Source organism: Lepisosteus platostomus, chromosome 11 (genome assembly GCF_059453375.1).
Source record: "Lepisosteus platostomus isolate fLepPlt1 chromosome 11, fLepPlt1.hap1, whole genome shotgun sequence".
NCBI classification, from domain to species: domain Eukaryota; kingdom Metazoa; phylum Chordata; class Actinopteri; order Semionotiformes; family Lepisosteidae; genus Lepisosteus; species Lepisosteus platostomus.
In genome coordinates this window covers 47088121-47108941 of record NC_142621.1, presented here as the reverse complement: position 1 = coordinate 47108941, position 20821 = coordinate 47088121, and the positions used below count along the sequence as shown (strand labels likewise).

Below are 20821 nucleotides of genomic sequence, written 5' to 3'. Positions count from 1 at the left end.
TCCCTCTATATGAGGCCTGGCTGCCAAAGCTATTGAAAATCTATGAGTAGAAAAATCTTACAGCAGCACAACTTGGTTGCCGCAGCATTGGGAGGTGCTTTGCTGTACTTCATTCCATGGCGAAAGAGGAGAAGGGCTTACTTTTCACTAGTACTGACCTATGTTGTGGAGGGGGGGGCTCTAAGTTAAAATGTAATTTTCTGTGGAGTTAATTGCACATTTATTGAACTGATTTCAAATTGCATAATAGTTTGTCTTCATACATTCCAGAGGCTCTCCGCTGCACTGTCTTGTGGAAACTTGTGCAAACAGTTCCTCGTCGTCTTAGTGAAATTTTGAAGCAAATGCCTTATCGTCTGTTTGTATTTAAGTATATTTCGTTTGTTTGTTTGTTGGATGGTGAAACAATTCTCTTATTCTTTTCCAGAGGGTTCTGTGTTTTCTCGATTTGAACGTCACAGTTCAAAATGGGGGAGATGGTCCATGGTGCTGTAAAGGTCTTCACTCATTAATGCATCTCTAAGAAAACTAGGGAGAGGCAAAACATTTGCATATCATTTCTACTTCTGAAATTGGGAAACTGTGGTTGCCTTTTTATATAAACCTCCTGTACTCGCTATGCTAACTAGCTGCTGGATGACAGCCATAGTGACTATACAGGGCTTAGTGTAAGGAATATAAATGAGATTTAACGAAATTGTCAGAAATGGTCATTTCTATCCTTTCAGTCCAACAGGAGTGTTTGAAGGCTTTGGTCCTGCTGTTAATTGTATTTCTGTCATTTCAAAAGGTAACATTGGAAACTTGTAGTGTCATTCAGGACTCAATGGGTTGCATTTTTTTACAAGAAATTTTGAAGAAATTTTTATCGTGTGTATGACTGTCAAGATACTCTTCGCCAACAGCATTTCTGTCCATCTTCATGAAGTGCTTGATGGGTCGGTGCGATAACCCCTCTCTGAAAAGGCATGTGTCACATTTTAAGGGTTTCTTTTTTTTTCTGTATTTCGTTGCACTAATTGTGGCTCTGCTCTCTCCAGCGAAGAAGACGGTGAACATGAGAATAAGAAGATATGGTACTACAGCACAAAGGTCCAGTTAGCAGAACTGATTGACTGTCTAGATAAGGACTACTGGGAGAGCGAACTGTGCAGGACTCTCGAGGAGATGAGAGAGGAAATACACACTCACATGGACATAACGGAAGATCTCACCAACAAAGCCAGGGGCAATAACAAGTCTTTTCTGGCCGCAGCTAACGGTAAGAAGGTTCTCTTTACTCCATTGAGTGGATGGCTGGGAGAATGCGGATCACCTCTGTTCGGCACCAGTAGAGAAGTCGGGAAAGGAGGATGTTTTGTGTGGAAGTGATTTGCTTGCGTTTCCTCGGCCCCTGTTGAAAGACCCTGTAGAAAAGGTCTTGGTCTCAGCGCGTGGTTGTTTCTCCCCCAGATGCTTCAACATTTTTATTTCAGTTATTTAAAGATTAAAAATGATTTTTTTTTAACGAATGAAAATTTATCATCCACCTTAGTATGTTGACCAGGGAGACTGTGTGGAAGCTATTGGTCTTTAGATGAAGTGTTAAACCAGCACCTGTCTGCGTGATCTTTAAAGCTCTCCTGGCACTGCGCATGAGTTAGGCGTTAACCCCAGTGCCTCCGGTAAATTTCACTTGGCTGTCACTGTACTTCTGAAGAACCCTAATTTAAGATTGGTACTGTTATGAGGTGCAGTTTTTTTTTGTTGCTCTTATAAACCATTGGAGGGATTGCTAAAAAATGATCTTGCAAGTTGTGAGAATGAAGAGAATTCCCACACAGAGAAGACTTTTCCGTTTTGGTAAACCGTTTGGATCATTTTCCAAGGCGGTAATAAAATTCTGAGACAAAAATGGTGTCACTCCAGACTATGACAAAGCTCTGCCTTTTCTATAAATTATAAAGCTAGCATTAATGGGCATGAGCTTTCTTTATATACGCTTTCTCACTCAGGAAAAGGAATACGATTTCAGTGCACATTGTGCGACAGTTTCACAAGCGGTTGACGAGCGAGAAGCTAATGCTGGGGATTTCGTGCTGGATACCCCCTTTTACAGAGCAATATTAACGTAAATTAAAGTGAAGACAGTTTGGAGATAGAGTTTATTAGTTTCCTGTTTAATCAATGTAATATGTACAAGAAACTTCGCACTGAAAGGCAGAAATGTAAAGTTATTCATCTTCTCTCCCTGGTGAGCAATTGGGAGCTTCTGTCTGTCCTGGCCTACTCATCCCGGATTTTAAATTTTAGAAAGCGTCCGTCACAAGCTGACTATTGTGCATTTCGGGATGAGACTTGAGTGATGGCAGCTGTTATGTGCAATAATTGGGCTTTGCTATTCCTGTGCTATCATACACCTTGGCGAACATTTATAATGGATGTCATTCCCGAAAGGAGATATGGCAGCGGTGGTTTTTCTGCTGCTGTGTGCTCAGAATCCCCAAGGACCTCCTTTGCCGAGGAGGAGGCTGCTGTTCAGCATTTCAAAAGCGCTCTGTTATTTTTCCAAGCCGTGCTACTTCTTTTTTTTCTTCTTTTTTTTTTTTTTTTACCGTCTTTGTCTCTTGTGATGCTCTGCCGTCCTTGGAGATGTGTAAAATTGGTTTTAAAAAAAAAATCCCGCAAAATTGACACCCCTGAATCAGGCACCTGTTTTTCCTTTTACCAAGCTCACAGAATGTTTATATATTTCCTCTCGTACTTTTTTTTTTTAATTAGGCACATGACAGCCTTTACAGAAGTTTCCACTTCTAATGCTGGATAATTGATTTTAACATTTGATTTCAACACATGCATTTATTGCAGACTTAAGTTTTTTGTCTCTAATTTTCCTCGTCTTGTTGAGGGCTTCTCGCTCATTTTGTAGCAATTTTCTTCTTTGGCAGAAAACCTGACAGTGCTGGCAGGACTTATTTTTGTTTTCGTTTAGCTTCAGTTTCTTGCTTGCTTTTCAATTGTAAAGGAGCAGATATACAAGGATGTGCTCTCTGTGTAAAAATCTGCACAGACAGGACGTGGCCTTAGGTAGTGATGCCCTGTACAGGCACACAGTTGACGCGCAGAGTTGTGCAGGGCTTGGGGTGCGGTACCAATGAAGCAAGTTTGTTACGGTCTCAGCCGCCTCTGTGAATGGAAGTCTGTTTCTGTGCTTTGGCACGTTGGACACCGGGCACTCATCCAGGGAGCTTCTGTAAGACCGGCAGAGAATAGGGATGATGGAGTGAATAGCTCAGAGGCCTCCTGCAAGAGCAGTGTGCTCAGCGTGGAGCTCTTTGAAAATCTCCCTCTGCTCTACCCTGTGTGCAAGCATGACCTCTATGGCACAGATGGTCCAGCCCCTACCCTCCCGTTCAAATACAGAGGCCTCTGCTAGGTGTTTGTATACCTCTTGAGGGTCATGGCTTTCCAAAGAAGGAAGAAGCTCATTTCATGCTGTTCACTCATTAAGGTGACATGAAAATGAACTCTGGAGCTTTAAAGAGCCAACAGCAGAAGACCTCTCTGACTTTAAGCAAGGCCTGGGGTTATCCAAGAAAATCAAGGTTGGTGCTGCAAATTGTGGTGTCTCTCTTCCCTCTGGGCCATTTCCAGACCAGTGCCTTGCTATGATGACTAAAGCACACTGCTATAGGAGGTGCTGTGTTTAGGATGAGTTGTTGAAGAGGTCCTCACTATGTGGTTGTTAAAGATCCTATGGCTGTTTTAGGAGCAGGGTGTTAAACCCGGTGTCCTGATTAAATTCCACTTTGGACTTACGCTGTCAGGCACTCCTCAAGTCCCCCCTTAATTTCTTTAATGAAACAGCTTTTCGCTTCTCTGCCTGGCCTGCTCTGTTGTGGTGCTGTGCATCGCCCAGGTAGGTGCTGCACTTCAGTGGTGTATGAAATGGGCTCCCTCCTCTGTGAGAAGTGCTTTGGGATCCTTGGGATGAAAGGTTAATTCCTAGGAATTCTTCTTCTTGAAGAAATGAGAATCCCAAGCCTAGGTGAAGTGTGAAACCTCCAGAGACAGCAGCGTGTTAGCCGTTTTGCTTTGAAAAACCAGCCTGGTTTATTTGGAATGGATCCTAAAACCCATTACTAAAAGTTTTATTGTCTTTGGAAAAGCTTGCCGTGGGTGAACTGAAAACCTGCCAGGGCTACTGTGTCATAAGGGATTAAAATGGTGAAAGTCTGAAGTCCCATGAGATGCCTCAGTGTATATTTTTTGTAACTGCAAAGTGAGTTTTTTAATGACACCCTGACAGCGTCTCTGGAAAGTGTTGTGCAGTGTTTACTTGTCTTTACTGAATTTAGCTTTTCAAGTTGTCACCTTACACACAGAAAGAGCTGACAAGTTTACAATCCCATGTTTCTCTAATACCTTTTATTGTGTTTGTTACATTTATGGATTGAAATATACCTTCAAAGCCTGTTTAAGTGCAGTGTTTTGCTGTGCTAAGGTTAAGACCATCTGAAACTTAACTGATTCTTGGGTTTTGGCATGAGTAGGTTATGAAAACTGATGTATTCCTGGCAGGTCCCCAGCTATGACATACTGAGAGAACATATGCACATTTGGAAAAAATTTCATCGATGCAGTGACGCCATATAAAATGGTCTCTAGGAATGGCTCTGTTGCCTGTATGCGGGCACAAATAAAGGAAAATTGTCTGTGTATTTGTACGCTGTACATTGTAAACTGATAAGTAGTAAAGATAATGCAATTTACAAAATGAGTTGTTTGCTGAAATCTGTCCACTTGAAGAATTAATGACTTTAGGTCTTATTTTTTGTAGCAATTAGTTCTTGCTCAATGCACAGTACTTTGAAGTGATACATTCTCAAATCATGGGAGCTGTTCATGATTGATTAATTCTTCCATTTTAGATTTCTTCCCCCATACCAGCAACAATAGGTAGAAATCGAGGTTGCCTGCATTGGGGAAAAAACAATCAGCTTCCAGATGTTTTTTTAACACGTCAGTGTACTTCTTGAACAGTGCCGTGAAAACGTATTTTCCCCCTTATTGATTTCCTCTATTATTGCAAATTTTTGACACTGAATGTTTTCAGGTCTTCAACCAAAATCTATTATTAGATAAAGGGAACCTGAGTGATCAAAAAATACATTTTTTTTAACATTTCATTTATTTAATTAATTGGTGTCCAACACCAACTGGCACTGTGTGAAAAAGTAATTGTCCCCTTAGTTAAATCAGCCCAATTTAAGGGGTAATTTAGAGTCAGCTGATTGAATACAGCCAGGCTTGTTTACAGCCAGCCCCGTTCAGTATAAACCTCACTTATTTTGACCCTTAACATCAGTCAAGTTGCCAGCACAAAGATTCAACAAGCACATTATGCAACGACCAAAGGAAATTCCTGAAGAGATCCGAAAAAAGATGTTGATATCTATCAGTGTGGAAAGGGTTACAAAGCCATTTCTAAGGCTCTGGGACTCCACCGAACCACACGGTGAGAGCCATCATCTCCAAATGAAGAACACCTGGAAGTGAATCTTCCCAGGAGTGGCCGGCCTGCCAAAATGTCTCCGGAGGCGCAGCGTAAAATCATCCTGGAAGTCACAAAGGATCCTAAAAAAACATCCAAAGAACTGCAGGCTTCTCTTGCCTCAGGTCAGTGTTCATGGCTCCACAATCGGAAAGAGACTGGGCAAAAATGGGTTTCATGGGAGAGTAGCAAGGCGGAAACCACAGCTTACCAAGAAGAACATAAATGCTCGTCTCTCATTTGCCAAGAAGCACCTGGATGATCCCCAAGCCTTCTGGGAGAATGTTCTATGGACAGATGTGTCAAAATGGAACTTTTTGGACAACATGGGTCCCATTATTTCTGGCGTAAATCAAACGCAGTATTCCACAGTAAGAACATCATACCAACAGTCAAACGTGGTGGTAGTATGACGGAGTGGGGATGCTTTGCTGCCTCGGGACCTGGACGACTTGCTATAATTGAAGGAACCATGAATTTTCTGCATCAGAAAATTCTTAAGGAGGATGTCTGGTCATCCGTCTGTGAGCTGAAGCTGAAGTGTAGTTGGGTCGTGCGGCAAGACAATGATCCAAAACACAAAAGCAAGTCCACATCAGAATGGCTGAAAAGAAGCAAAAGGAAAGTTTTAGAGTGGCCAAGTCAAAGTCCAGACCTAAACCTCATCGAGATGCTGTGGCAGGACCTGAAACGAGCAGTTCATGCTGGAAAACCTGCACATGCTTCTGAATTAAAGCAGTTCTGTGAGGAAGAGTGGGCTACAGTTCCTCCACAGCGATGTGAAAGAATTATAGGAAGCATTTGGTTGCAGTCATTGCAGCTAAAGGTGGCACAACCAGCTATTAAGAGTAATAACTCTGTTGGATAACTTTGTTTATAAAATAAACGAAATAATAATAAATTAGTGTTACTTGTTCACTCCGGTTCCCTTTATCTAATACTTCATTTTGTGTAAAGATCCGAAAACTGACAGTGTGACAAATATGCAAAAATAGAGGAAATCAGGAAGGGGGTAAATACTTTTTCATGGCAATACTTTTTTTGTACATGCCTTTGCGCTAATTGTAAATGCTTTTGGCTAATTGTTTTTTTGGTGTCAGTTTTTCATTTTACATAGCCATGTTACATTAGACCATTCAGAGGCTTTTATATCTGAAAGACGTCAAGCTGTTTGTCTCAACAAATGTGTAATTATGGAATTAAGGAGCTGTATTGGTCCTTCTAAAAGGTTGACTTAAGTATAAACTGCAAAATTAAATACTTTTTCCCCATTAACAACTGCAGGATGACTTATCCCAGATTCCCAGGAGCTCAGTAGTTGTTTGGTGTTCAACAGTGTTAATTGTTACAGAAGCCAGTTCCCCACAGACTATGCAGTTTATTTTCCTGGGTTATTTTTAGTTCAGAATCTAGAAACAGTCCTACGATAGCTTTTTTATTGGTGGCAATTAAATTTTCTTACCGGTTTTCTATATAAGTCATACATTTGACAGATTTTAAGGTTGAAACACTTTGTCCCATAGAAAAATAACTGAACCTCTCCTGTAGCTATTTCTGTCATCTCTTGAAAAGTGCACAGTAACCTTGTAGATGTGCATGCTTTTTTATTTTTTTTAATCAGTGATGTGGTTTTGGGATAATAGGAAGATAGATATCATAACAAAGCATGTGCACTGCTGTTACTAGGAATGTGCAGTGTCTCCGGTCGTGGGTGAGGCAGGGCTGGTGATGTCTAGAATGCTGACAGAACTCCCATGAGCCGTTTTAGTTTGCACATAATGAAGTGATGGGGCTGTTTTCATGACTCTGCCACTACTGATTAAGACACTGTTAATGTCGATTAAATTATAGCAGCTACTTGTGTTGTAACCTGGGCTCAGATTACAGAGTTCAGATGTGTGCAGAATCAAGACCCAGATCTGTCGCCTAAGTTTATTAATTCATTCTGAGTTCTGTCACCAGCTGGCTGAGGATGGAGCAGGGGGAGAGAACATACTGAGCCCATGTGTGATTTAATTCACTTCAGCCTTGCAAAGACTAACCAGCATTGGATGTGGGTTTCTTAAAAGATAGTTTTCTGTCCTTTCTGAATTTTAAAGAATTCCCAAGAAACATCCCATGAAACATGCTAATGAAAAGTTAACTGTTTCAAGGGTCTTCTGTAGGTGAAGTGTCCTGCTTTCTTGCTGTGTGACAAGGGCGCTTCCAGCCCTTTGGAGACCGACCCTGTGTGTTGCTGCCCCCTGTCTTTCGCACATGTTCTGTTGAACTACGTTAGCAAAGAGGGAGATGTCCCCTAGTCGTTTGGCCATGCCCTGCTCCTGGAGCGGGACCAGTGGCCGGCCTGTGACACCTGTTCCTCCTGCCCTCCCACAGAAGAGATTCTGGAGCGGCTGAAGGCCAAGCAGGAGGCGGAGCTGGAGGACGTGAAGAGGAAGGCGGCGGAGGAGGCCGGGAAGGCGAGGCGGGACGTGGGCGCCGAGGGGCAGCCCGACCCGGAGAAGAACGAGCAGCGGGATTCAACCACAGACAAAGAGCCCGAACCGGAAAGGGAGCAGAAACTGTCGGAGGGACAGTCTAGGGAAGAGGCGGCGGAGATGGGTAAGGCAGGCGTAGCGATTCTCTCCTGTGTTGTTCCTTGGGACAGGCCATTCACTGCACTCCGTTATGAGGTCACGCGGGGCTGCGTGTTTGGCAAACCCTACGGACACATATGGGGCGTCTTTAATTTTCTAGGTGGGTTGTGATTGAACTCGCAGTTTCCTGCCTTAACTGAAGGTACGGGGTGTCTCTAAAGCTATGAGTTCCTTCTGGCTGATTTTCTGTGTTGCCTAGAAAAGTAAATCTGATCAGTGCATGAAAAATTGGCATCTTTACTCAATGCAGTCTCAAGGTGCAGCCTATGTTCGGGTTTAAATAAAACTTTTTTCAGAGAGGAGTCCTGCCCTGTTATTGGTTAACTGAATCAGCACTACTAATCAGCAGTACTGTTTTCTGTCATGATAAGACTTTATTACTATTAAACGTCAATCAGCTTTAAAAATGCAACTTGCTTATCTCTTTTGGTAACTCAGTATACAGAGAACTAAGAATATGGGAAGTATCTCCACACACTCAGTCAAGTGCTGCTTTCCACTGGAATACATAGCCCCTTGTCAATCAGAGGACTTTGAGGGGAGACCACATCTTTGAGAAGAAAAGTTCTTGTGTTGTGCATTTCACTGCAGCAACAGCACCACCTGGTGGAGAGGAGGGCTGCAGGTCTGAAGCGTCCAGGCCTGATTCTCCTATTCCAGACAGCACGGCTCTCCAGAGAGAACACCACCACCCTGAGGAAGAGAGGAGCTCAGATGGCACCCATACAGCCCTCCCTCAGTGCAGCGAGACATGTGAAGAGGGATCAGCCAACAAGGAGGTTCAGCCAGAGGCCCAAGGTACTGGCTGCAGCAACTTCTGTGAGCTCCTGTCCTGCAGTGTTCCAGACACGGTGCTGCGCTTTTTGAGCGCTTTTGTATGTTCATGTGCTTACCTGTGCATGAACATGGATTGCAAAGTTCGCATCTCAGCTGTTGTGTAGGATTTGGTGGATAATTTTTTTTCGTTCCATTTGCACCTCCCGTAAAAGCAAAACATTAAGACGTGACATCAGCCCACATGTCTTATTACCCATCTCTTGCTTTTTGTGATTTTTGAAGATGTTAGTTTTATAACTGTGATTAACCACAGGTGTGCGTTACGAAAACGCACCCATCGTTTCAGGAAACGTGTTTTATTGGTGGTACTGCGTGCCGCTCATTTACTGACATATCTCAGCACGGGGCAGGGCAGGGAGTAGTCTTAAGGTGAGAATTAGTTTCCCGGTTAAAAGGGTTCATTGTGCACAGGTCATACTTCTTCACACTGCACGGGAAATCTCAATTTACAGTTGTGACATCAAAGAGCTTCCCTCATGTTTCACCAAGTGTCTGAGCCTCGGGAAAGCAAATGGTCTCCAAGGGAGATCCTGCACGCAGACTGCTTGTAGGCGTACAGTCTTGGAGTTGATGCACCAGGTGTGAAATCTGAGTTGTACGAGCGTCTGTTCGCTTCCAAATGTATGCAGTGTAGTCATGTTGTGAACAGCAATGGTTTCCTGTTATGTTTCTTACAAATTTACATGACTGACCCTTTGTTGAACCATCTGTATCTGTTAGAGGTGATGGTTTTACTGTTCCTGTTCTGGGTTTCAGAATTCAGCTTAAGAGAGTACTGTACGTATAGTTTTGCATTTTTTTTATAGTTTACCGCTTGTTTATGGATTACAACCGGTTGTTCTGTAGGTATTCTTACAGAGTCCTAACAGGCTGGATCAGCAGTGAAAGAAACTTAATACGTAGTTTAAATCGGCGTTTTAAGTGGAATTTAAAAGTCTATTATTTCTCTTTTCCAAAGGCAGTCATTTGTTTAAACGCACCTCCTGGGGGAAGAAAAATGGCTTTGCTCCCACAAAACCAGTTTCGGCAAGTGTAGCACATTGCTGCCCGTGTCTGCGTTGTTAACCTCTGCTGTGTATTGCGTTGGGCTTCAGTTCTGATGAAGAGCCGATACAGAGAGCAGTAGCACTAATAGTAGTAGAGTGAGGAGAAAAGGTGGCTTTTGTTGGTCAGACATGTTCCTTTTTATAACTGGTTGACATGAAATTGAGCTTAATGTGAAACTTTGATTTATTTTAAACCTTGGTCTAAGCAGCTGTTAGCCTCAGCAGGTGGCCGAAAGAGTACTGGGTGCTCCTAAGGACAGGTAGGAATCTTGTTCTTTCCTTTGCAAAAGCATCAGGTCAGTCCAGTTGCGTCCTGCAGAACTCCACCCTATGTCTCTTTCAGTTAGTGTTGGTGACAGCAGAATGTCCCAAAGAAAAATACCTGTTGGCAGCAGTGCTTTGCATGTTGCTTTTCGTTAACGTTGTTTACATTTTGCACGGTGTACATATATTTAAAAGGCGTGTTTATGCTTTTAATATTTAAGTCAGCTTTCACAATTTTTGTCATTTCGGTTGCGTACTATTTTAACATGGGTTCTGGAGTCTTAATTGCTTTTTGTAATGACTGATTGCTGCATCCACTGCTTTTGGGCTGTCTCGTTATTGCAGAATTATTTTTGTCTGTTATTCTGCTTGTACGCAGCGTCCTTGTGTCTGTATGTGTGTGTTGGTCACAGAGCCCTGTGACTGTGCTTTGTTTCCTCAGTATAACCATTATTAACTGTGAAAACTAGCGCTTGACGAACCAGGTCTAGATTGAGCTACTGAGGCTCTTTCTCAGACAGCCAACCAGTTGATTTGTGATGTACTTTTTTAAACCTCTGTTGACATAACATGATACATATGACTTCTTTATATGAATACTTATAGGTGTACTTGATTTAATTTAATTAAAATATGCGATTGCTTAAAAGCTTTTAAAAACTTCATTGCTTCTTTTCCGACTGCACGTTTGTAAGATCTTTTGGGCGCATACTGAGACAGTATGTGTACACACCACGTTAAGGTTTATTGCGAGGTTGTCGTTCATTTTCTGCTACTTGGCTTGATTAACTGCGTGTTTGTTTTCTGTTTTCTAAATTAGCTGCCTCTTTTGTGATATGCTAATTACAAATACTGTAATAGTTTGAGATTACACTGGAAAAGGGTGAATGTAGTGCAGGTGTTTTTTTGCCAACAGGGGGAGTGCTTGTCTGTGAAAATGTTTCATTTGTGTCTGATTTGAAATAAGATATTTTTATTTTCTTCACGTCCTGAAAATATTAACACATCTGTTTGGACATGCAAGCAGATTAGTACCATTGAAATTGAAAGTTTGTTGTTTCACAAGTCATGTCAGTATCTTCGTTTGTTTTCACATTTCAAAACCAAAGAGATCTTGAAAGTTTTAGGAGCTGTGCTTTGTTTAGAAGTTAGTTTTTTTGACACCCTGGTTGCTGTTTGATTAATTCGGGAGTAAAAGCCATTCAAATGTGCTGCATAACTCTTAAATGGATTACCTCCTGTGTCCGAACCTGCCCACCTGCACACCAGTAAAAGATTGTTCTGCCGTGTGGTACATGAGATGCACTGCATGTGAAATCAGTTTGTTACAGTGCAGCAGGTCGCAACAGTGTTTGCGTCTTGTGCAGATAAGCCAGCGGACTCCAGCTCCCGGAACGATGAGGGCACAGCGGCCCCCAGCCAGCCCCCCTCCCAGGCTGGGGACGAGAACAGCAACAGCAGCCTCACCTCCTCCTCTGAGCCCCTGGCCTCCAGGGGCCCCGAAGAGCCGGACAGTGCAGACAAATCCTCCCAGTCGTCCGTCGCAAGCCTGGAGGAAACGGGTGCGTCCCTTTTTTTTTTCTTCTTTTCAACGAACACTGGGGTGACTCGATGAAATAGGCGTGTATTTGTCTGCGTGCAGAACGGGGTTCTGTAGAAAGTCTGACCTAAAACCATCTGATCTGCGCATTCGTCTTAGAAAACCACTTTTTTGGCAATAGGTGAACTCGGCATGAATGATTTGTTTCCTGTGCAGCAAAGTTTGTATTAATATGGCTTTAGCCCATATATCCGCAAGTCTTTAATAACTACTCAAATGCGTTTGTGTGTTTGCGTGCATAAATCTCGCTAAGTTGCATATTTACTTTGGCCAGAGTCAGCAGTCTCCTTTACAAAATCTAAGCATGCTGTTCAGTAGGTTCTCCCTCATCTCATGTAAGTTGACCCGCGGCGGTCCTGTTCCTGACAGGTGACGGCAAGGCGGACAAGGCGACCGGAGAGGGCGGCGACGGCGCCGGCGCGGGCCGGGGCACGCCGGGCTCCACGCGCATGGTGACGCGGCTACGCAACCCCGAGAGCAAGCTCAGCCAGCTCAAGAGCCAGCAGGTCGCCGCCGCCGCGCACGAGGCAAACAAGTACTACAAGGAGGGCAAGGAGGTGAGCCGGGGGCCGGGCTGTGGACCGTCCTGTCCAAGCGCTGCTGTCGTGCTTGCTCGTTTCCGTCTCCCGTGAGCGTGTCGCTGAGGGCTGCGCGCTCCAGTCACGCTGGTTTCCGTAGTTTACCTCCCTGAATTCTTAGGTTTTTTTCCCCCCTTCACAGCCGCATGTAGTTCCTGTAAATAAAATAATAAAATAATGTCTGTTTGTCTATGAAAAATAAAGGTTTTTTCCGGACATCTCTGCAAAACCTTTATTTGTAACCGTGCGCGAATAGACTTGGTCTTCTGTCCCGTTCTGATCAGATTTAGTTTTTCGTTGGTTTAGGATCGCATTTTGTCGCCTAAGGATATTATCCGGGGTAAAAGCCTGCGAAAATGCTGGATGAAGCGCTGCGTGCTGATAGTTCTGTGCCATGAATCCCCCCCCCCCCCCCTCCAGGTCCTCGTCGTCAACTCCCAAGGGGAGGTCTCTCGCCTGAGCACCAGGAAGGAGATTGTCATGAAGGGAAATCTCAGCAATTACTTCAAACTGGGCCAGGAGGGCAAGTACCGGGTCTACCACAACCAGTACAGCACCAACGCCCTGGCCCTGAACAAGCACCAGCACCGTGAGGACCACGACAAGCGGCGGCATCTCTCCCACAAGCTCTGCATGACGCCCGCCGGCGACTTCAAGTGGAACGGCTCCGTCCACGGCTCCAAAGTGCTGACCATCTCCACGCTCAGGCTGACCATCATCCAGCTGGAGAACAACATTCCCGCGCCCTTCCTGCACCCGAACTGGGCGTCCCACAGGTAACGGCCAGCGTGCAGGTGCCCTTCCTTGCCTTCCCTTGTAGTTTTAGAATACCAGGCCTCAGGATTTCGGGGGGCGCTTTTAAACCCGTTGTCTTGGACTCCTCAGCTGAAGGCGCCAGGAGAGGAATGGTGTCCTCGGTTTCCAGTTTTGAATGTAGGAAGAAAAGTGTCGCTCATAAAATGCTACCCCAAAGGCCGTATGAAACCCTCCGGGCAAAAATGAAAGGCTGTCTGTCATTGCCAGGAAGCTGACATTTCTTTAGTACTTAAGTTAACTCCAGTCAGCATTTTTCAGCCCCCTCTGCTGACCGTATGACGTGCATTGATTGACTAGTATTTTTTCGCAAAGGAACAAGTAATAGGTTTATTCCATGCTGAAAAAAAGAAGAAAGAGAACACAACGTTTCGGCCGTGGAGCCTTCTTCAGGTGTGAGACATTTATTATCACACCTGAAGAAGGCTCCACGGCCGAAACGTTGTGTTCTCTTTCTTCTTTTTTTCAGCATGGAATAAACCTATTACTTGTTCCTTTGCAGCCTACGCATGCTGACGCAGCTACCCACCTGAACTAGTATTTTTTTGGGTGTGTGGGACCTAAGTGCTTGAGAATGCCCCGTTTCCATGGTCAGTGATGCTGTTCCTTTTTCGCGTGACAGGTCGAACTGGATCAAGGCCGTCCAGATGTGCAGCAAGGCCCGGGAGTTCGCTCTGGCGTTGGCGATCCTAGAATGTGCAATCAAACCAGTCGTGATGCTGCCCGTGTGGAAGGATGCGCTTGGACATACGAGGCAAGTGGAAACTTGGGGAGCGGAGAAGATTGAGCATTTTGTCATTTGTTCTTATTTGTGATTTTATTTATTTTTTTAGTTTTCGTCTTGAACAAAGAAAATCAAACATTTTTTTCAGGTCCAGTGTAACGTATGCTCTCAAGATTTTTTTTCATTTGCAATTATAGGTGTACTAGCAAGTCCCCTTTCCGTTTTTCCGAGAATGTTTGCAAAGTCAGATTTTCAGGGAGGTGGTCAGCAGTTGATCAAATGAGACCCTCTGTGTAAGAAAACATTTATTTTGGACGGCTGCCCGTGTTGCCGTTTCTTAAGCGTAACCCCATCTTCCCACTTCAAGCAAAAGCAAAGATCGTGCTCGCATACTGTGCAGAAACTGCCAGGCAGAGCCTGGGTGGAGTGTTTCAGAGGTCCACGCTATTCCCTAGAGACGCGCCGGGGCCCGGCTTTCTAAATGATGGATCTCTGCCAAAAACAGCCGAGGGCTTACCTCTTGGCTTTGATCTGGGCTGGGCTTTTCGAGGGGTGTGTTTTTTATTATTTTTTTTGCGGACTCTTCTGATGTCAAGGTTACACCGAATGACCTCGATAGAGAGGGAGGAGAAGGAAAAGGTGAAAAAGAGGGAAAGAAAGCAGGAGGAGGAGGAAACCATGCAGCAGGCCACATGGGTCAAGTACACCTTTCCCATTAAACACCAGGTAAGCAGTCCGAGCACAGCACTCTCATGCCTGGGAGCTGCAATGAGGTTAATTTGGGGATTTTACTTGGGGGGAATTCAGTATTATAACATACAGTGCACCCACTTTTGACTGCTGAAGTACATCTGCTTGTAGGTTCTAATTAAATATTTTCAAGGGATGAATCGGGTCACGATGGCTGACGCGTGCGTGCACCTCAGTTGAGAAACTGGGCGGCTTCTGCTCACTCTTTTTAATAATAATAATAATAATTGCTTACACTTATATAGCGCTTTTCTGGACACTCCACTCAAAGCGCTTTACAGGTAATGGGGACTCCCCTCCACCACCACCAATGTGTAGCATCCACCATACTTTTGCCATATGATGTCCTGATGTAGCGTATCAGGCATTCATCACAACTGGCGAGCACCAGTGTTTTGTTGTTGTTGTTGAACGTGCGGATTTAGCTGACCCTCCCAGTTGCGCGTTTCCCATGCGGCTGCAATCTCTGCTTCCCCGAAGGTTTGGAAGCAGAAGGGGGAGGAATACCGTGTGACTGGGTATGGGGGCTGGAGCTGGGTTAGTAAAACCCATGTACACCGCTTCTTGCCCAAGTTTCCGGGAAACACCAACGTCCACTACCGGAAAGCATTGGAAGGTGAGTACACCTGGTGAAGATCTGTAGTCCTGTAAGCTAAACCAACAGTGTGCAGAATGTGTGAAAGCCGTCAAAATGATGGTCAGTCCTGCTGTTTGAAGGTGATGCACGGTGTTTTCTCAATACTGTGCAATTTACAGGCATCCACTGATTTTTAAATAAAACTCGACATTAAAATGTGACAAGATATTGACTTCTTCACCCTCGTACTCTTTAAGATAAATTCTGCTTCTTGTACCTTATGATAAAAGGTACAGAGTTGTGACTTCTTGCTGCTACCATCCAGTACTGGTGGTACTTGTCCTGAAGACCTCAAGAAAGGTCAAAGCAAGAGGAGGCAGCACAGTCCATGTAGCTTGTTTGGTTGCTATTACATACTTGATCCAGGGATCTCATCCAGATATTTCTTGGCTGAAGCCAAGGTATATCCACTTCATCCGCATGGCTGGGTGGCTTGTTTGAGAATCCCCCAATTCAATTTAAGGTATGTTTTTTTTCTTGTTTTTTTTTTTAATTCAGCCGCTAAAAATGGCAAGGAAAGTGCAGCGTCGGAGGTTGACAAAAGAAGAAATGCGTCAAAACTCCGAGCAGAAGCCGAGACCCGCGAGAAGGAAACTTCGGCGAAGGACTCTGCTAAAAGTTCGCTAGAAAAGGACAAGGACCAAAACCCCGCCGCACAGTCTTCAGAAAACGGCTCAACGGCAAAAGTAAAGGAAAAAACAGACAGAGAAGTGACTGAAGAGATGGATGTTGACAGAAGTCCTCCGGACTCATCACAGACCGAAGAAAAAGGTATTTGTGGCCATTATTTCATATCCTAATTCAAGGTCAGCCAATATTAATGACCCCTTATGTCAGGTTTCTTCCGTTTTAACTCAAGAAACATCAGCTACTTTCGTGTATTTCTTGTGTTGGGCTGAGTGCGATTGTCATCCAAAAAGTTCTGATCTCTCAAGTGTCATTTTTTTGGATCAATCGTTGTGTTGCCTGCAAGTTCCAGGGGTCATCTTTTACATTCTTTAGGGTTTGAAGATTTAAATTGGTTTTGTCTGCATGTTGTTCAGTAGAGACAGCACTAACAGCGGTCTGAAATAATGGACTTTGTTGTCGAACAGGGAAAAACGGGAATTCTGGCTACCCCGACGATGGGAAACCTGTCAAGGAGGAGCCGAAAGAAGAAGAGGTGGCAAAAACCGAGCCGGCACATAAGCCCCCAGCGAAACCTTTTGATGATGACGTTGTAAACGTCAGCGAGGGCTTTCAGCTCAGGACTGCTTACAAAAAGAAAGTCAAAGCTTCCAAACTGGACGGCCTGCTTGAGAGACGGGTCAAGCAGTTCACCTTGGAGGAGAAGCAGAGACTTGAACGGTTCAAGCAGCTGTCCGGAGCAAAGCTTGCAGGAAAGCAGGCAGGGGTTCAAGGAGCTGGTGTGTCTATGCTGAAGGTAAAAGCAGAGGACAAGGCAGCAGTGCCCTGCATGGGGAAGACTGAGGGCCCTGTGGCAGTTAAAGCAGACAGTTCAGTTGTAGACAAAGGACCAGAAAAGGCTTACTCTTCAAATAACGAAAGCAGTTTGGTTTCCTTAGGTGCAACTCCCAAAGAGCCTGAAGTCCAGGGCGCTACCGAAATCAGGCCTGAAAGCCAGTTATGCAGTCAAAATGAGAATGGGGAGAAAGTTGCAGATAGGATCCCTCATTTGGAGTCTCGGGATGGGACTGTGAAACAGTCTGATCACAAAGACTTTCCATCCAACTCAGCTGGATGTGTGCCTGAGCAAAAGGAGAATTTGAATGAGGTCCAGAGCTCAGTAAAGTCAGATATTCTGGAGCAGGGATTGGGTCGGGCTGCTGGTTCTGAACCAGAAACTCTAAAGACTGAAAGCATCAGTGAGGTTTGCGGTCCCATTCCAAAAATCTACAATGCAGCAGAGCTGCAGCATACCACAAAACTTGCCAGTCAGGATAGCAGTGACTTGGGAAACAATGTTGATCAGGTCACATCTTCCGAAACATCTGAGTCCCCTGCAGAATGCAATTCTGCTCTTAACACCAGGGATCAGAAAAGCGAAACGCACGATCTTCCATCTTCGGTCAAGCCGCATTCCAACAGCGAGCCAAATAAGGACCTTGAAAATACTGGGGGTGCTCCAGAAGCTGTCAGACAAGGCAAGCAAACTGACAGCCCCGTGCAGGAGGAGGTGAGCAGGAGGGAGCCTGATCAGAGCTGCTCAGAACCCATGGTCACAGAAGAAAACGGTAACAAGCCAGACTACGAGGTAAAAGAGCAGGATTGCCTGGAGCTGAAGGAGACAGAAAACACAAACGATGAGACCACACACTCAGAATTGCCACAGATCCCTACTCCTGTCCAAGTCAACGGGAAAGATGTTGCAGAAAACAAATCCATCCTTGATTCCAAACAGCTTGTAAAGGAGCCCGGAGACATGGAGCTGGCAAACAAAGTCGAAGGGAAAGTGAATAACCTCACTAGGACAACTTCGGACGGTGCGATCAAACTTCTCCCATCGAAAGATGCTCTGAAGCCATTGATGAATGGTGATCTGACCACAGAGGGGACAAAGGAGAAGCCCAACAGCACAGGTCAGTTTTCTTCCCCATCCAGCCCATCCACGGTGCTCGACGGAGAAAGAAAAGGTCTAGTGGCTGGTCAAGACTATTTGCCTCCTGTCAAAGTGCCCAAGTTGGAGAACAACATCGATGAGACGGTGGATTCTACTGTAACGTCGCCGCCGTCCGACCTCAGTTGTGCCAGTGTGGCAGAAGTCAAAAGCAAAGAAGATCACAGCAGCAATGAAGAAGAACCCATGGACGCAGAGGTTATGATGCCCAGGAAAATTATCCCATCTCCCGTGCCTTCTGCGGAGGAGTCCAGTCTGAGTAACGACTTCGCAGACGTGAGCAATTCTCAGTCGGAAGCCAAAGTCGAGCTGAATGGGGAAGAGGCCACGAAGACCATCATCACCCAAGTCACCACCACTACCACCACTGTTTCCACGGAATCCAAGACTGTTCAGATCGCAGAAGTCTCCAGCACACACTGTAGCAAGCCCACTGTGGTGTCTGTGGCGGAGAACTGCGCCGTGTCCACACTAACCACCATGACGAAAACCACAGTGACCAAAATTTCTTCCCCCACGCACGACAGTAGTGCGGACATGGTTTCGGTGACGGAGGAGAGCAAAACAACCGTCACTACCACGCTCCTGGACTCCACCGCGAGCTCTGCCGGCTCGTCGGTCACCTCCATGACGGTCAGCAAGGAGTACTCCACCAGGGACAGGGTCAAGCTGCTGAAATTCTCGCGCTCGAAAAAGACTCGGTCAGGGACGGCCCTCCCGTCTTATCGCAAATTCGTCACGAAGAGCAGTAAGAAGAGCATCTTTGTTCTGCCCAACGACGACCTGAGGAAGCTGGCCAGGCGCGGGGGCATCCGAGAGGTGCCAGTGTTCAACTACAACGCCAAGCCAGCTCTGGATATCTGGCCCTACCCTTCCCCCCGACCCACCTTCGGCATCACATGGAGGTAACCAGGGTGTGGGGGGGCGGGAGGGGGGGGGCTCTGTACTCCAGAGAGGTCTGGAGAGGAGCTGCAACAGCAAAGGAGCAAGCAGAGGTTAATTCCACGCCGGGACAATGTTTTTCTTTCTTTTCCCATTTGGTTCCGCAGCCAAAGCCAAAGGAAACGTTGCCGTTTTCTGCTTTCTGTTCACTCCCCGGCGTGTGGTTAACACCTGTGCGTGTTCCTTTGTCGGCGATTTGTCTTGATCTGAAAACAAAACTGATCAAATGACTAACTTTGAAAGCTCGGGGCAATTATTTTGTTTTAGTGTCACACGGTGTTTAGATCCGCGTCTACCGTCTTGGGCGCCACAGTTTAGCCTTTCCTGCATCTCTGTCCTTCTTCTCTCACCTACCTTTTCACGGCAAAGTCCCGGTGGAGGCGAGTGGAAAGCGAAGACAAAAACGGGAATCCCGCATTGCGCCATGGCAAAAAGGATGTCTTCCTCTAACCGCGAGCAGGAGACAGAGAATATCTTCAACGAATCTGTTTTTCTTTTACTTTAAATATTTGCTCAGGCTTTTAAATAGCACAAGTACAACAAATGGGTGAACCGTAATTTCACGTTCCGAGCTTAAATTATCATATTTGACTTCCGAGTAAATGTCAAGCACTTATTTTGCTTGTAGTTTGTTTTTCCCCCCCCCACTTTACTACCTTTACATTTTTACTAATTTACCCCAAATTGGTGTTGAGGCTGTGTTGATGTGAATCAATAGCGTGTAACTCTAGGCCTTCACTTTGGCATTCAGGTACCGTCTCCAGACTGTGAAATCGCTAGCAGGGGTCAGTCTCATGCTGCGGTTACTGTGGGCCTGCCTGAGGTGGGATGATATGGCAGTGAAGCCGTCCTCAACAGGTGGCACCACAAGGACAGGTGAGCACACCTGCATGGATACGAGACGTCCAGTGTCCTCCAGTCACTAATACGTACATGATCTGCTTGTGATCAGTATTTGAACGCCAGCTGTTTTTCTCCCCCAAAAAATAGTCTAACTGCGCACAAAAATAAGTTTCATTTTGAACGTCTACGGGGAATAAAAACATCATCCCATTGTAAAAGGTATCAAAACGTCATTGTGTTGGTTTTTCATGTGTAAAAATGGCGTGTCATTTCACTGCGAGAGTTGTCTTTCAGTTTTATCCATGCAGTAGAGATGCAGATCTGCCATCTTCACACTTTTCACTAAACTGACCCAAGGAAAACAAAGGTGTTTTGAGAGTGCAGAAGCCGTTAGACATAATGTAGAGGTTATTTTTTAATTTCTGAAAGGAATCAGTAGTTCACATATTGAATAATACATATTTGTCTTTTTTCTCTGCTAGTATGAACAGAAACGCTGCCTCTGTGTAAAGTTTTTTGCAATGCTTAGGCATTGACACTTCTGTAGAGCAGTAATGCTTCAATCTCACATAAGTGTGCCATTTAAAAACACCTGGTTACGGGGCAGGATCGCCCGTAAGCATGAAGAAAGGACGCATCTCGTCCGCTGTTACACTAAGCTGGCTGACAACACTCTTTTCATGGCCCTGCGTGCAGAAACTTCAGAAACCGAGATCACCACCACCGAGATCATCAAGCGTAGAGACGTCGGACCCTATGGAATCCGATCGGAGTACTGCATCAGGAAAATCATCTGCCCCATCGGGGTTCCGGACACCCCAAAAGGTACAGGGCTGACGCGAGCCGAAAGGCGTGGCAGGAACGCGCCCGCTTGGCGCTTTTGGTCTTTAAATAGTTCTTCCTCGCGGTGCTGAGGGTTTTCCGTGTGCCGTCGGATCTTAAAAGGGTTTGAGAGGGGCCCGCGTCCAGGCTGCTGGGCTCTGTGAATGGTAAAAGAGTAG

General features: G+C 45.3%; 1 protein-coding gene across 2 annotated transcripts in view; it reads left to right on the top strand.

The window, feature by feature from the left end:
* Positions 1 to 20821, top strand: part of bptf (bromodomain PHD finger transcription factor) — a 48869-nt gene that overhangs the window by 11085 nt on the left and 16963 nt on the right. For both annotated transcript variants that reach the window (XM_088600117.1, XM_088600116.1), the window contains exons 3-15: positions 1041 to 1261; positions 7910 to 8134; positions 8761 to 8988; positions 11684 to 11878; positions 12286 to 12473; positions 12915 to 13270; positions 13930 to 14061; positions 14628 to 14757; positions 15262 to 15397; positions 15917 to 16189; positions 16513 to 18940; positions 19729 to 19853; positions 20517 to 20645. In XM_088600117.1, coding sequence (XP_088456243.1) covers positions 1041 to 1261; positions 7910 to 8134; positions 8761 to 8988; positions 11684 to 11878; positions 12286 to 12473; positions 12915 to 13270; positions 13930 to 14061; positions 14628 to 14757; positions 15262 to 15397; positions 15917 to 16189; positions 16513 to 18940; positions 19729 to 19853; positions 20517 to 20645 — 4766 coding nt within the window. The remainder of the gene's footprint in view (positions 1 to 1040; positions 1262 to 7909; positions 8135 to 8760; positions 8989 to 11683; positions 11879 to 12285; positions 12474 to 12914; positions 13271 to 13929; positions 14062 to 14627; positions 14758 to 15261; positions 15398 to 15916; positions 16190 to 16512; positions 18941 to 19728; positions 19854 to 20516; positions 20646 to 20821) is intronic.